This window comes from Nomascus leucogenys, chromosome 10, assembly GCF_006542625.1.
Source record: "Nomascus leucogenys isolate Asia chromosome 10, Asia_NLE_v1, whole genome shotgun sequence".
Classification (NCBI taxonomy): Eukaryota; Metazoa; Chordata; class Mammalia; order Primates; family Hylobatidae; genus Nomascus; species Nomascus leucogenys.
Genome location: NC_044390.1, coordinates 77,035,067 through 77,049,086, shown reverse-complemented (window position 1 = coordinate 77,049,086; position 14,020 = coordinate 77,035,067). Strand labels below are relative to the sequence as shown.

Below are 14,020 nucleotides of genomic sequence, written 5' to 3'. Positions count from 1 at the left end.
TTGAAAAACAAATATGCATTTCATAGTATCCATTAAAAAATTATTGACAAGTTTGACAAATTATGTTAGGTATTTCCCTTATGGAAAAGCAGCCTTATTAAATTCAGAGTAATTTCCAGGAGGTGTTTCACCAAGGGTTTAAACATCTCTGGGGTCCTGTTACCGGTGGCCACTGAGTTTGCAGCACTCGTCACATAATGTGTGGTGTTCCAGGATTCTTTTACTGAAGCTGGCAAGATGGTAGGTTTTTGGTTTGTTTTGTATTTTCCCGAGTGTGTTTCTCTTTCCCATTCCAGATCGGGAGGAGTGCACTTGTGACCTCCTCTTCATCTCTGCCTTCCTTCCCCTCCACACTTTCCTGGTCGAGGGACGAAAGCACCCGAAGGGTTAAGTACATTCTGAATGGTCTGCTCTCTGGAGGAGGGGCCGTGCTCCTGGGCGCTTTGTGCTTGGGCTCTGGCCCCCCTGTCCCTCGCTAATTGCCCTTCTATCCTGCATGAAGCAACACTTCCTTCTGGTTTCTCACAGTGCATCAGGCTCACACTCGTGCACATGCACGCTCACCCATCGAGGGCGCCTCCCTTTCTCTAACCCCACACTGCTCATGTTCACGTCATATTTAACAAAGTTTGCAAATCACCCTACAGCATTTATTCTGAGCATACTGTTTTTTTAAACAACCAGCAAATTAGCTGGCTGCTGGTTAGATATTATAATAGGCCAAATTTGTTCAATTTGTTCAGGGCTACAGTTGTCAGATTGAAACTGCTGTATGTGGACTCGCTGAAGTACTAAAATGTCATGCCTTTTTTTTAACCTGTGACACATTTTATGTCAGCACCACACTTGACAAACCAAGGTTTACAAGTCCCTGCATCTTGAATCAGAATTGTAACACCTTGTGGCATTGGAGCTGTGCAAGCAGCTGTTAACCTAAAGCTGTTCACTTGTACGGGTTGGTTAAACCTCACCTACTGGTGTATAATTTATGGTCTCAATAGCAGTGCATGATTCAGGTAAGCCCCTTTTAGAGTAGTCAGGCAGTAAGTATTAAGCACCGCCTCCATACACAGCGTTTTGGTAAGTCAATGAAAGGGTCCTAAGGACTTAGGTGGCACAGCCCGTGCTCCCAAAGGCACTGTCAATTAAAAAATACTTTCATGCATAAAGAATGGTACATGACCGCAACCTGGGAAAGCTGTGGAAAGAGCACAGGCTTTGAAAATCCATGTCCCAGTTCTGGCTCCATCTCTTTTTTAATGGAAGGGTAATGTAAGATAAGAGGAGGAAGGTGGCTGTGGGTAAGGGACCACCTTTACAGGCAAGGTGGGGTTTGCACTGGGCCTTTGCCATTCCCTCCACACCTAGGAATGATGGAGAGCCTTTCTTTCCTAGTTCCAGTGGCATATGGATTACCAAGGCCCTTTCAGGATTCATTTTTTTATTTTTTAGAGACAGAGTCTCATGTTGCCCAGTCTGTAGTACAGTACCTATTTACAGGCATGGTCATAGCGTACTGTAGCCTCAAACTCCTGGGCTCAAGCAGTCCTCCCGCTTCAGGCTTCTGAGTAGCTGGGCCTACAGGCATGCGCCACCATGCCCTGACCCTTTTGGAATTCTTTACTTCACTTTCAGTCTATTAAGAATTCTCAGCCTAGTGCAGTGACTCACACACTTTGGGAGGCCTAGGAGGGTGGATTGCTTGAGCCCAGGAGTTCAAGACCAGCCTCAGCAACATGGCAAAATCCCATCTCTATAAAAAATAAAAAAAATTATCCAGGTGTGTTGATGTGCACCTGTAGTCCCAGGTACTTGGGAGGCTGAGATGGGAGGATCACTTGAGCCCACCATGAGAGATCGAGGCTGCAGTGAGCCATGATTGTGCCATTGCACTCCAGCCTGGACAACACAGTGAGACCCTGTCTCAAAAAAAGAGGAATTATTGTATTAAAAAAAAAAAAGAATTATTGATAAATTGTACTTAAAGTCTCAGCTGAGTGCAGTGGCTCATGCCTGTAATCCCAGCACTTTGGGAGGCCAAGGTGGGTGGATCACTTGAGCCCAGGAGTTTTGAGACCAGCCTGGCCAACATGGCAAAACCCGTCTCTACTAAAAATACAAAAATTAGCAGGGGGTGGTGGCGCATGCCTGTGATCCCAGATACTCTGAAGGCTGAGGCACAAGAATCAAGAATCCCTTGAACCCAGGAAGTGGAGGTTGCAGTAAGCTGAGATTGCACCACTACACTCCAGCCTGGGTGACAGAGTGAGATTGTCTCAAAAAAAAAAAAAAAGTCTCCTGAGCAGTTCTGAAATTGAACTGTAATGGTTCATAAAATAGCCCAGATACGACTAAAGGACAGTTAGACCATGATTAAATATCTCATTAGAAATTTTGTAAGTCAAACCTCTTTTGTCTACTGTGAAATTTTGTTTTTTAATTTGTATGGTAGCCTTAAAAATCATTGCAAGGACTGCTTGCTGAGACAGAGTTTTGTACAAAAATCATTTAAACTGATCACCCTGATTGTTCCTGACAGCTTCATCATGAGTTTAGATTTTTATGGCATGTCTTTATTCAGAGAAAACTGCAAACCTATTAAATAAATTGAACCAGCACCAGCTATAAGGTAACCTTCCTATTAACAGCTTTGAGAGAGCAGCACTCTTAACCAATAGCTTTTGGCTCTGCATGTTTATAATAATTTGATACAATTAAATGCTAGCTACACTGAAATTCTGTACGTATGCTTTTGTTGACAATGATGAAGGACTTAACTAACATGTAAGTAACTGATTTCCTGGGTGGTTGCTGCTATATGTTGTTTTCCATACTTGAGAAAACATTTACCAAATGCACTTATTAGGTATATGAGTCACTACTCTTCTAAAATGTTTAAATGAAACTTGGTACTTTTGATCATTGAGGGTAATGCATTTGATTTGCGATTTATCACATTTTCATCAGGGAAGGCAAAAAGATTCATTATAAAGGCTGGGCATGGCGGCTCACGCCTGTAATCCTAGCACTTTGGGAAGCCGAGGCAGGTGGGTTGCCTGAGCTCGGTAGTTCGAGACCATCCTGGGCAATACAGTGAAACCCTGTCTCTACTAAAATACAAAAAATTAGCCAGGTGTGGCAATGGGCGCCTGTAGTCCCAGCTACTTGGGAGGCTGAGGCAGGAGAATCGCTTGAACCTGGGAGGCCGAGGCAGAAGTTACAGTGATCCAGGATTGCACCACTGCACTCCAGCCTGGGCGACAGAGCAAGACTCTGTCTCGTGAGCCACCACACCCTGCCTGTATTTTAACTGCATCTCATTATGTTATAAATTTGAGAACTAAATGAGGGTGTATTGCCTTGCATGTCTGTTAGTTTGTACTAAGGATCTGATTATGGAGTAGCCACTGAGCTAAGAAGAAAATGGTGCAAAGAAGGAAAGAGGCCATTTCTGGATCCAATGTTCATCTTTTACTAAATTTTCACTAGAGAGTTGTCCCCTGTCCCAAATGAGATTTGGGATGTGAAGGCCAGTAGCCTAACAGGTAACAATTCCTGGGGAAGACTCCTGAGAAGACTCCTCATGTTACAAACTCATGAGGGTCCCTCTTCTTTCTTGTAGGCATCCAGGCTGGAGAAGCAGAACAGCACACCTGAGAGTGACTACGACAACACTCCCAATGACATGGAGCCAGATGGCATGGGGTACATCCACAGGACGAGCGTGCCAGGGGAGGGGATCCCCAGGGCCAGAGACCTGGCAGGCTTGGGCCAGCAGAAGCAGTTCACCACACACACCCCTTTTCTCTATTTTCAGACTCATAAAATCTTAAAATATTCAAGCATATGCTCATAGTTTACATGTCTTGTCATCTCACATTGTTGCCGAAAGGCCTTTTTCTTTGTACCAGCATGTTATGTGTCTCTAGCTGTCTGTAGTGTGTTTAAAGTCATTACCCCACTTCATCATGAAGACAACATTAGGTTACATTCTGCATTCGTACCCAAAGAGTTGGCCCACCTGGGGATGGCTTTATAAACAAACACCCTCCCCGCTCCAGGTATTTCCCTCCCTTTTCCCCTCCCTCCTTCACCCTTCCCGTGAGAGTCAACACTTCCAGCCCTATGGTAGAGTGAAATAGCCGATTTTAGAGCCTTACCGTGAGTCTGCTGCTAGACAGGATAAAGGAAATGACGAGACCAGCCTGCTTATGCATTTAGCCAGTGCATACAAAGTGGCTCCTAGAAGCAGGGGGGGAGCTGATAAGCACCTGCTGTATTTAACTGCATCTTTAATGTTCACAGGTCAAGCCGAAAGGGACGGCAGAGAAGTATGGTGTGGCCAGGTGATGGCTTGGTGCCAGACACAGCAGAACCCCATGTGGCCCCAAGCCCCACTCTCCCTAGCACCGAAGATGTCATCAGGAAGACTGAACAGATCACCAAAAACATACAGGAGCTCTTAAGAGCAGCCCAAGAAAATAAACATGACAGGTAAGCAGGATTGAAGACCCTGCTTTGGGAGAGTGTGTGTTACGCACCCAGAAAGGGATGATGCCCACGTTCCTAATGGCAGCTGTTCCCAGCATGCTGACTTCAAGGTCATTGAAAACAAGTCTACATAACAGGCTTAAGAACAATGTCAGTTTTGGTTTGGTTTGTCTTGTTTGATTTACATGGTATTTTCTTTTTTTTCATCTTGTTATGAAGCTCCGAAAATAAATGCCTCTAGAAATAGGATTGTGGCATAGTTAGGGTGGCGACAATGCTAGTTCTAGGTGGAGGGGGAAAGGGGCTACCTTACACCTTGCTTCTGGCCATGGCTATACCCTGGCCTGGCTAAGGACAAGGCCGCTGACACAAAAAGTATCCTGGGCTGGGCACAGTGGCTCACACCTGTAATCCCGGCACTTTGGGAGGCCAAAGCAGGTGGATCACCTGAGGTCAGGAGTTCGAGAGCAGTCTGACCAATATGGTGAAACCCTGTGTCTATGAAAAACACAAAAATTAGTCGAGCATGGCGGCATGTGCCTGTAGTCCCAGCTATTCAGGAGGCTGAGGCAGGAGAATTTCTTGAACCCTGGAGGCATAGGGTTGCAGTGAGCCAAGATCATGCCACTGCACTCCAGCCTGGGCAACAATAGCAAAACTGTCTCAAAATAAATAAAGTTGATCTCCTCATCACCCAAATCCATCTCTGAGCATGAGAGGGGAGGCTGCTTACTCTAACTAGAAGCACGTCCTGTGGTTAATTCTTACCCTGAGTAAGGGACTGGCTCTTGCTCCAACTTAGCCTTTTGTTCTTTGAGAGTGAATTCTCTGAGAACTTCCAGTGAGTTGCGAACTGCTTGGGGTAACATCCTAGCTTCCCATGGTTGGCAGGATGTAGACACTCATAAAACATTAGCTAAACCAGCAGAGTTCAGTCAAACCCAAGAAAAATCTCATTCTTTTCATAGGTCAGCAGAGTTTAGGACTTCAGTGAAGAACTTTCTTCACGCCTTGCACGAGCAAAAAGTGTTCAAGGGATGCTGTGCTGTTTACTCTTTTGTTTTCTTCTTCCACACAGACATGCATCTGGGCCTTTGTATTCCCTTTTGTAGTCCTGGCACTACTGGGCCAACCTACCCTTTCTGTACCCTTTTTTATATGGCTCACACATCTCCCAGTGTCCTTATTTCCCACTAGGAAAGAAGGGAATAATCCATGTTTATTGAAAGATAAGAGTTAGTCTTCTGGAGGGACTGCTGGAAGCTCCTCAGAGAAAAAGAGAAACCTGCATAACTTTTTAGCCTCCTTCGATAAAAGCTGTCTAATTATTTGGCTTCCTCCCCCGTCCTTTCCCAGGCATTCTCTTCATACCACGCCTTTTGGACCTCACGGGTTACAAGCACACTCACTTTGCTCAGGACCATAGTCTTGGCAGTGAGTGACTTCATATTTGATTACAGAAAGCAAAATGTCCCGTGGCTTTCCAAAGTACAGAGCTTTTTTTTTTTTTTTTTTTTTTTTTGAGACAGTCTTGCTCTGTCACCCAGGCTGGAGTGCAGTGGCACGATCTTGCTCACTGCAACCTCTGCCTCCTTGGCTCAAGCGATCCTCCTGCCTCGGCCTCCCAAGTAGCTAGGATTACAGGCGCCCACCACCATGCCCGGCTAATTTTTTTGTATTTTTAGTAGAGACAGAGTTTCACCATGTTGGCCAGGCTGGTCTTGAACTCTTGATCTCAAGTGATCTGCCCGCCTCAGCCTCAAAGTGCTGAGATTACAGGCATGAGCCACCGTGCTTGGCCAAAGTTTTTGACAGTGTTTAATGTAATCATGATTCAATAACACTTCTTCCTGAGCACCGTGACCCCATTTGTCAATGTGCTTCACTTTTCATTTCCTCTAGTTCAGAAGTGCTGTGCTTGTATTTCAAACTAAAATGTGCTTGCCTTGTATTGCTGTCGTTGTCAAAAATATAAATATCTGCCCTGAGGCCATTTCTGCTTCAAAGTGCAATATGGTGCTTGGTACAATTTGGGAAATTTCTTTGTTTTTTTTTTTTTCTTTCTTTGTTTAAAATTTACAAATCCATTCAACAACACATATAATGATCTGATTTCCCTTTTTTTTTTTTTTTTTAAGACCATGAGAGAATGATGCAGAGATTTTAATCATTAGCTCATTCTTTTGGTTTAAAACCATAATTGGTCTAGAGAATTTATATTTCATAAATTGTTCAATGCTATACTAAAATTTCTGGATACTTAGATACCCAAGATGCTTTTATTTATAATCTTGAATTGTACAAATTAAACCCATGCCTTTTTCTCTTGTTTTCTCCTCTTGATCCATGTAAGCAACCCCAGCCCCTGACCTTCCTGAAGTCTGGTCTTGTCTCTTGGGCCTCCAGCCTCACTCCTGCCCTCACACAGACACACATACAATTCAGGGATTATGACATATTATGCACGAAAACCTTTTTGAGGAAAGATACCAATATCAAGTTGTGAGCGTGGACTCCTGTTAGAGGAGGAGGGCTTCCTCATTAACCTGGGTGTGCTTGCTTTTCTATCTTGTCAAGGACTTCCCCAAATAGTTCATAATGAGTGAGCTTTTGAGAGATGGCCTTAAGAAAGATTCCTTCTTTGTGTAGCAGGATGAAAGGGTGAATCGTATTTCTCAAAAATGAAACCATAACCAACAGAATATAAAACTCTTCACTGGCTGGGCGCGGTGGCTCACGCCTGTAATCCCAACACTTTGGGAGGCCAAGGCGGGTGGATCAGTCAGGAGTTCGAGACCAGCCTGACCAACATGGTGAAACCCCATCTCTACTAAAAATACAAAAATTAGCCGGACGTGGTGGCGCAAGCCTGTAATCCCAGCTACTCGGGAGGCTGAGGCAGGAGAATTGCTTGAAGCCAGGAGGCAGAGGTTGCAGTGAGCCGAGATTGCACCACTGCACTCCAGCCTGAGTGACAGAGCGAGACTCCATCTCAAAAAAAAAAAAAAAAAAAATCTTCAGTGTGGTTCTCAGTTACTGTGATATTAACAGACACACAGTTTATTAGTATGCATGATACATGTGATGGCTGTGGACATTGCTTTTTTCTCTTTCTGAAATCTGTGTGACCAGATAGGTTGTTGCCCCTTCATATTTACAAGTTAAATAACTCCTTATATGTTGGAATTTTTGTTATTAAATGGTTTGTGATTCTAATTGCTCACAAAGGTAGAAGTCAGGATTTCCTATGAAGGATTTTTGGATACTATAAACCATTTTCTTGAAATGTAATGGTTTAATTTAAAATGTAGGCAGTCTTTTTTTTTTTTTAGACGGAGTCTCGCTCTTGTCCCCTAGGCTGGAGTGCAGCGGCACAATCTTGGCTCACTGCAACCTCTGCCTACCGGGTTCAAGCGATTCTCCTGCTTCAGCCTCCTGAGTAGCTGGGATTACAGGCATGCGCCACAACGCCCAGCTAATTTTTTTTGTATTTTTAGTAGAGATGGGATTTCACCATGTCATTCAGGCTGGTCTCAAACTCCTGACCTCAGGTGATCCGCCCACCTTGGCCTCCCAAAGTGCTGGGATTACAGGCGTGAGCCACTGCGCCCGGCCGACAGTTTTAATTATAATAGTTTTGAAACTAGATTTATTACAAAGGTGAAGTACATAAGTTGCTTATGACAATCTATTCAGAAGCCAACTTCATGGTTTAAAAAATGGGGAAAGGGCTGGACACCGTGGCTCACACCTGTAACCCCAGCACTTTGGAGGCTGAGGCAAGAGATTCACTTGAATCCAGGAGTTCAAGACAAGGCTGGGCGACATAGTGGGACTCCTCTGCAAAAAAATATTTAAAAATCAGCCAGGCATGGCGGCGCATGCCTGAAGTTCCAGCTACTTGGGAGACTCCAATTCTAATTTTAAGGAATTTTTTCAGTCCTTTATTTTTCACTTCTGTGGCCTTTTGCATGGAAATCCTTTCTCTTTCTAGAAATTAGGACGATGAAACACATGAGAAGTAAATGACCGACGTGAGGAGGGGTGAATTATGTTTCTGTACTGTTGTGTGGCCTCACCTGACCAAGAGTGTATGTTGCCATATTTCATACCTGGAGACTTTTCATCAGATTGAACTTTCAGGAAGCAATGAGAGTCCTGCTGTATAACCATGTGCCCTCTGGTGGTGTGGGATGCACGGCTGGCTGCAGCCCCAGCCCCTTCATGAAAGGAATGTAAACAGAATCTGTTCTAGCACTTGAGTACTCTTTGCCTCCGAATCATTTTTACTGTCATTGAATAACTTCTTCAATATTCTTGCAGTTATATTCCCTGCTCAGAGAGGATACACGTAGCTGTTACAGAAATGGCAGCATTATTCCCCAAAGTAAGTCACTTCGTACTCACTTGGTTTAAATCCTTTTAAATGAACAGCAAGAAAGTTCTTTATGACCTATATATTACATTAGCTTTTTTGTAGCACATGCAGTTTTAAAATATGCAGTCAAGGCCGGGTGTCGTGGCTCACGCCTGTAACCCCAGCACTTTGGGAGGCCGAGGCAGGCAGATCACCTGAGGTCGGGAGTTCGAGGCCAGACTGACCAACATGGAGAAACCCTGTCTCTACTAAAAATACAAAATTAGTCAGGCGTGGTGGTGCATGCCTGTAATCCCAGCTACTCAGGAGGCTGAGGCAGGAGAATCGCTTGAACCCAGGAGGCGGAGGTTGTGGTGAGCCAAGATCGCGCCATTGCGCTCCAGCCTGGGCAACAAGAGCGAAACTCGGTCTCAAAAATAAAATAAAATAAAATAAAATAAAATAAAATAAAATATGCAGTCGTATAGAGCTTTGAAATATTTTTGTTCTGCATGAATGTTGATTTAATAAGACAAGGATATATAAGTTGTGCTAAAAGGCAAATCTTAAAATTTATAGGATTTTTCTGGAATATTTTACCCACATGGATTAATATTTTTCAAAAATTACCTCAAAATACCACATATTACTAAAATTACCCTGCATGCACTTTGACCTTTGAATCAGAATATTTCAGCATCTCTTACGCTGTGGGCTGCAAAGCTTGGAGTGTGTAAAGCACCCCTTTGAGAAAGGGCAGGACCAAACTGCCTTTCATTCGGGGGAGCAGCTTGGTTTGCTTTAGAAGAATGTTTGTCCCCTGCTTTTGGATGTCTGCCCTGCAGTTCAGGGTAAACGGCTGTCTTTTTCTTTTTAGAAACCCAAGTCTGATATGGTGAGGACTTCCCTTCGTTTACTGACGTCCAGTGCCTACCGACTGCAGTCAGAGTGCAAGAAGACCCTCCCAGGGGACCCCAGCTCACCCACAGACGTCCAGCTGGTCACGCAGCAGGTCATCCAGTGTGCGTATGACATTGCCAAAGCTGCCAAGCAGCTGGTTACCATCACCACCAAAGAGAACAACAACTGACAAGGGCAGGGCACTGCCTCCTCTGTTTTCTAGGCTTTATAAAGTCCAATTTCAAATTCAGACGCAGAACTCTTCAGATTTCTACAAAAAGAAACATTTAATGACGGTTTAAAACTTTTTAAAAGAAAACTCAGTATTATTTTTGCATGTTTTCTAACCAATTTTCAACTATTTAACCCACTTGCCTTATTTTGTGCCTATTTGCTGGTTTAGTTTCTGATGTTCGGTTGTGTTGTCAACAACTGTCGAGTTGATCACATACATCCAAAAGTATAGTTTCATTGTCTAAAGTTTGTGAAAACTTTTCCATCCCTTAAAACTCCCTGCCTATGGCTAAAACTATAAATGAAATTTTTCATAAAACATTTTCTTGAGAGAGTTCAGTTAAAAAAAAAAAATCAACGTCATTTGTTCCCTACCAAGCATCGTGCAATAAGTGAATTTCCTGGCCTACTTCAGAATCTCTAAGTTTGGGGTATCTCCAAGCATGTATGTAGAGAAAGGACTTTGCCACTTTTTAAAACTAGTGTCACAGTCTCTCTTGGGAGGAAACAATGAATTGATCCATTTCTTCTCAGTGTTTTACCCTGTTACATGTTCTGTTATTTAATGTTGTTATCTCAAGCTCCTATCTCTTGATATTTTGTTGTCATCTTGAAGGCTCCATGGAATGAGATAAAGCATTGACCCGCCACAGGACATCTCATGAAGCCATGTTCAGGGTAGGAGCTCCACGCACATCACCACCCATTGTCAGGTGCTCTCCCTCACCCCTGTAAGCCAGGCAGTTTGTTCAAAACCTGCAGCAAAGAGAAGCATCAGTCTAACAAGCCAGAACTCATTTTGTGCCACCCATTCAGGTATCACTACCATGAACTATAGGGAAAAGAAATCGCCTACTCCCTGACATTGTGTTGTACCCTTCATCCAAAAGTCAGCTTGCTTCTCTGACCACTTACAGCTTTCTCACATGAGTTGCTTCACATTTTTCATCATCTTTAAGGACTTCTTATAAGGAAAGATGTATCGCAGTCATCTGAGTTAGTTTCTCCTCCATCACCTCATGAGTACTTAAAAATTAGACATCAACTTTCAAGAATTCCTTAGAGGGTGTGCCCTAGCTGGCTGCCTGCTACTCCAAAGCTCTGAAAGAGTAAGGTTGAAGTGCTGGAACATGCTCAGATTGTTTTTTAGTTACTAAAAAGCCCCTTCTTGTTCTGAATGTGAAAGCTCTTCCCGTTCCTGCTTACTGCAGCCATTCTGTGTGTGTGGTTCAGACCCTGGCCTAGGGCCAGTGATGTGGATGAGTGAAGGGAGCCAGGTACATGGCAGCAAGGCAGAGGAGACTATGGGGAGCCCATGGCCTACCCGGTAGGGGCAGTAGCCCCCAGCTCCACGCCTGTTGCCATGTGGAAAAGTGGGCCTAGGGTGGCCACAGCTTTGATTTTTCAAGAGACAAGAAACCTAGATTTTTTTGGGTGCCATCTCTCCATTTATAAATGTTGGCAACCAATTTGAACACTTTCAGAGACTATGTGCAGGTGAGCTGTGTCTTCTAGGCTGCCAGCTCACAGCCCCCACCCCAGGGCCCTGTAAGCTGTGCAGTGTGAGGGCCTGGCTCCCCCGGACACACCTGGAGCAGCCTCTGCATCTTACCTGTAATGGAACCGGCCAACCCTGTATGTTATGTTGCTGTCGCTCCTGTTTTTAACCGCATGTTCTGTCCCATAGTGGTCATTCACACATGTGAAGAAGATACAAGAATCAAAGTACAAGTTGCCTCAATACATGCTAATAACTAAGCTTCTATTTTCACAGGACTGATTCACGCACACCTTTATAGCTTGACCGTATGCTGTCATGAAAGTAGCACCCCGACGGTGCTTGCTTTACTAAGTCACCATCTGTGGATGCTTTTGTCGTGTTTTGCTACACTGTGAGTAGCATGGGAAAAGGGTCCACATCGCCAAAAGACTCTTCCACTTGTTTGTCCCACAGCCCTAAGTGCCACATTGCTGTTGGATGCTCCCAGGATGCCTTCTAGAAGGGGGCCTCCTACCTTAAGTTCAGGTGCCATCTGATAGCCTTTTCTGCAGGCTTCATGTCCTTAGCTGACCCTCCTTTTTCTTGCAAACCCCTGCCCCTGCTGTCCCAGGGAGGACGGGCTTCTGTAGAGGCTTCTGGGAAATGAGCTGTCTGCAGGAGGTGAAGCAGTGTTTTCCTTGGAACGTTTGAGGACCTGCAATAGAAGATGTTGCCTTTATGGCCCTAGAAAAAGTCAAGGAACATGGGGACCAACAAAGTATTTCCAGTTGTAAGAATGTCTCAGAAGAGTGCCCAGTTAGCCCACAGTGCCAAAACTCCAAACAACTTCCCCAGTGGAATGACGTGGCCATTGGAGGGCTGCAGGTCGTCCTCTCTGTATGTGCCCTGCGCATTTCCTTGGCCTCATCAGAGATCTGGTGTCAGAGTTCTCTGCTCCTGTTGGCAAATCGCACCTTGTCTGAACATTTGTTCCAGCCACCTTTTGCACATGGATTCCGTACCTTGCACTAGCAATGTCTACCTTCGGTAACGTCGTTCTTTTTTACCCTGTATTCTCAATGATCCCTTCCTCCCCATATGCCACCCCTTCCCCAAAGCCGATAGGGCAGAGGTGCACTTTATGAAACTGGCACTTGGCTGAACAGAAGGAAACAGCTGTACCTCTAAGCTCCTTTCACAGAAATTGTCATCTGCCTTGGAATGCAAATAGTTCTTATTTGCCAAAGAACAGTGAATTGGGCCCAAAGATCAAACATAGCATTTCATGTAATCAGAATTCTAAACGCACAACTCGGGAGCTGTACACGGCTTCTCAAGCAATTCAGTTGCAGAACCAAGAGCAAAACTTGCCTGTTTTAGTCCTCAATGGCACCCATGAGCTTTCCAATAGTATAATTTTCTTTCTTTCCTTGTCCTGGTTGAAGGTAACGTGTTCCTAGAAAAGAAAATGCTGCATAGGAAAACGGAGATGCCTTTTATTCCAACGTGTTTGATCCCTGTCACTCATTATTCTGTACTTCTTATTGTACGTTCTATTCCTGTAATTATTGTGCCCTTTAAGTGTTGTAAAATCGTTTTGGAATTTGTGCCTGCTAGTTATGCAATAAACAGGCTCTACAAGTGTTTTTGTGGTAATGCTGTGCTCCCCATCAATTAGTTGATGTTTCCAGATACTCTGTAAAAGGTCTGAGAAAGTTCTCCCAAAACACCATCATTAGTGAGATGCAGCAGTGTTACATATGCTTTGGGGCTCCGCAGTTTTACAGTAATGACTATCTTTTTCTTCCTCTGTGCTTAGCAAATAGCTTTCTTTTTTTTTTTTTTTTTTTTTTTTTTTGAGTTGGAGTTTCACTCTTGTTGCCCAGGCTGGAGTGCAATGACGTGATCTCGGCTCACCACAGCCTCCGCCTCCCGGGTTCAAGTGATTCTCCTGCCTCAGCCTCAGAAGTAGCTGGGATTACAGGCATGCACCACCCCACCCGGCTAATTTTGTATTTTTAGTAGAGACAAGGTTTCACCATGTTGGTCAGGCTGGTCTTGAACTCCCGACCTGAGGTGATCTGTCCGCATCAGCCTCCTAAAGTGCTGGGATTACAGGTGTGAGCCACGGCACCCAGAGCAAATAGCTTTCTTTGAACCCTGCATCAAGATACTAGTTCCATGCATCTTATTATAATATATTTATTCCCTATGTTTAACTTTTTTTTCTTTTGGAGAGAGGATCTCACTCTGTCACCCAGGCTGGAGTGCAGTGGTGTGATCTCAGCTCACTGCAACCTCCATCTCCTGGGTTCAAGCGATTCTTGTGCCTCAGCCTCCCAAGTAGCTGGGATTACAGGCATGCACCACCACCCCGGCTAATTTTTTGTATTTTTAAACATGGAGTTTCACCATGTTACCCAGGCCGGTGCGAACTCCTGGCCTCAGGTGATCCACGCGCCTCGGCCTCCCAAAGTGCTGGGATCACAGACGTGAGCCACTGCGCCCGACCCCTTAATTTTTTTAATACAGTGAAAGCCAGCCCAGCACAGATGCCC

General features: G+C 44.5%; 1 protein-coding gene across 12 annotated transcripts in view; it reads left to right on the top strand.

Moving 5' to 3' along the window:
* Window positions 1-13,118, top strand: part of GIT2 (GIT ArfGAP 2) — a 65,462-nt gene extending 52,344 nt beyond the window's left edge. For 6 of the 12 annotated variants that reach the window (XM_012510074.2, XM_030821356.1, XM_003279655.3 and 3 more), the window contains 5 exons: window positions 297-386; window positions 3,623-3,705; window positions 4,306-4,494; window positions 8,815-8,878; window positions 9,726-13,118. In XM_012510074.2, coding sequence (XP_012365528.1) covers window positions 297-386; window positions 3,623-3,705; window positions 4,306-4,494; window positions 8,815-8,878; window positions 9,726-9,938 — 639 coding nt within the window. In that variant the 3' untranslated portion in view covers window positions 9,939-13,118. The other 6 variants (XM_003279657.3, XM_003279656.3, XM_003279659.3 and 3 more) reach the window with 2 other exon arrangements.
* Window positions 13,119-14,020: the final 902 nt, after the last annotated feature.